Source organism: Tupaia chinensis, unplaced genomic scaffold, assembly GCF_000334495.1.
Source record: "Tupaia chinensis unplaced genomic scaffold, TupChi_1.0 Scaffold000178_1, whole genome shotgun sequence".
Lineage (NCBI taxonomy): Eukaryota > Metazoa > Chordata > Mammalia > Scandentia > Tupaiidae > Tupaia > Tupaia belangeri.
Window position 1 is genome coordinate 300,883 of NW_006159653.1, and position 1,942 is coordinate 302,824.

The window sequence follows — 1,942 nt, forward strand, 5'->3', positions numbered from 1 at the left end:
CGTGGCCGCCGGCGGGGGGACTCGGGCCCGGCGGCCATGGCAGCAGTGTCCAGAGCCCGAGAGCCGTCCTCCCCGCCCGGCCCCGCCCCTGCCCTCCCCTCCCCCAGTTAACCCACCCACGGCCATGGCCCAGAGGCGACGGCGCCAGAGCCCGACGAGTGACACCAGAGTCTCCCCCATGTCCTGAGAAACTCTGGTCCCTGCAGGCGGAGATGGGACTCCAGGGTGGCCGGCCACAGTGGGACCCCAGGAGGGCTCAGGCCCCTCGCAGCAGGGCGGAGCAGTGGACCGGGTCTGGTCCGCAGGGGTCGGCTGCCTCTTCGCCAGAGGTGAGTGTCGTCCTGCGCTGCGCCCCCTGCCGGCCGTGCCCCTGCGCGCCGGCAGAGTCTAGGCCACTGCAGTGCGCCGGTGGCATGGCCTGGGTGTCCCCTGCCTGAGCTAAGGTCCTGCAGTCTGGCGATGGCTGATGCCCTCTAAGCTGCCGGGGGCCAGGGCGGACCATCCTGGGCCGGGCAGAGGCCTGGTCAGAGCCCTGGGACTGGGGGAGGAGGATCTCAACAGCCGACCTGTTTTCTCAGCTTCCTGCTGGTCCTGCTCCTGCCAGGGCTTACCGCCCTGGCCCAGACCCCCAGACCCCCGAGGCACTGGTAGTCGCGGACCCATTTTTAAAAATAGTTTTGCTATAAGTGTGTGTGCTCGCCAGAGACAGAGACAGACAGAGTGGGGACCCCAGGGTGATGGCCATGCCACAGTTCCTTATGCTCCACCATGCTCTTCGAGGGCTTTTGGGCACACACTCGGAGGTGCAGCCAGCATGCAGGTCCAGGACTTGAACCTGCAGCTGGCATGTGAGATCCAGTCGTGTCGGCTTCCACGGCTCCTGCTGGCCCACTGACCCTTTTTTTTTAGGTTTTTGCCATAAAGCACAGGTGTCGGCCAGAAAAAGGAAAGAGGGCTCCCCGCAGCGTAGGTGGTGGCCACACAGCAGCCCTTTCTCTGTTCTCTTGGAATTCTGGGCACCCATGCACATGTGCCCCAAGTGGTTTTCAAGCTACCGGATCCAGGACTCAGACCTCAGCTGGCCACATGGGAGTCCAGCACCTTAACCACCATGCCACCTGCTGGCTCATGGCCCGCATAGGTCTGTTTCTGCTTCCTTAAGAGAGGTGCTGGGGGGCAGGTGGGGTGGCCTTGCCCAGGAGCCTCCCAAAGAGGCACCTGAGCCATTTCCATGGTGGGGCGGACACTGGAGGGGCTTTGAGCCTCCTGGGGCCCACGGCTCCTAGATCCCAGTGACCTCACCCACACCCCCACACCGGGGACCTGCTGGCCCTAGGTCTGGCTGTCCTGAATAGAGAGGCGCCCATGGAGGCTGGGACTGTCCCCCACCTCGGGCCTGCAGGCAAGGCGAGCCCAGGGCCACCTCCTATTGCACAGAGCAGCTTCAGGGAAGTGGGGCTTGGGCTGCCCCTCTGTCACCCAGACCCAGGCCTCTGTGTCCTGCTGTTCCTGCTCCTGCCAGGGCTTGCCGAATCCTGCACCCCTCCCACCCCAGGTCTCTGTCTGGGGCTGAGACGCCGTGGGGTACCCACTTCCGTATCTCTCATGGGAGAAATGAATAAATGAACTTTCAAAAACACCAGAGTCTTCCTCCATGCCAGCTCTCAGAACCACAGTGGCCTCTGCAAGGACAGGGCCTTCAGAACCGTGGGGCGCCCAGGGGCCCGCTCACAGCAATACCCCTGTATTTCTGTATGTGTGGGCGCCGCCTCCTGTCCCCACGTCTCTGGGTATCGATGACTGTGTGCGCCTCTGCGGTGGCCCCAGGAGTCCCCTCTCCCAGACAGAAGCTCACTAGGGGGAGTCAGGGAGGAGGCCATTCCGGGCGTGGCCTGCTGGTAACTAGAGTCGGGGGACTTGGAGGCGCCCGCGCCCCACTCCG

The 1,942-nt window shown here is 64.3% G+C and overlaps 1 protein-coding gene across 1 annotated transcript in view; it reads left to right on the plus strand.

The window, feature by feature from the left end:
• Window positions 1-212: 212 nt before the first annotated feature.
• ARHGDIG (Rho GDP dissociation inhibitor gamma) overlaps window positions 213-1,942 on the plus strand; it is a gene marked incomplete at its 3' end in the record, with an annotated part of 3,847 nt that continues 2,117 nt past the window's right edge. The window contains exon 1 of the mRNA XM_006146420.2: window positions 213-329. Coding sequence (XP_006146482.2) covers window positions 213-329 — 117 coding nt within the window. The remainder of the gene's footprint in view (window positions 330-1,942) is intronic.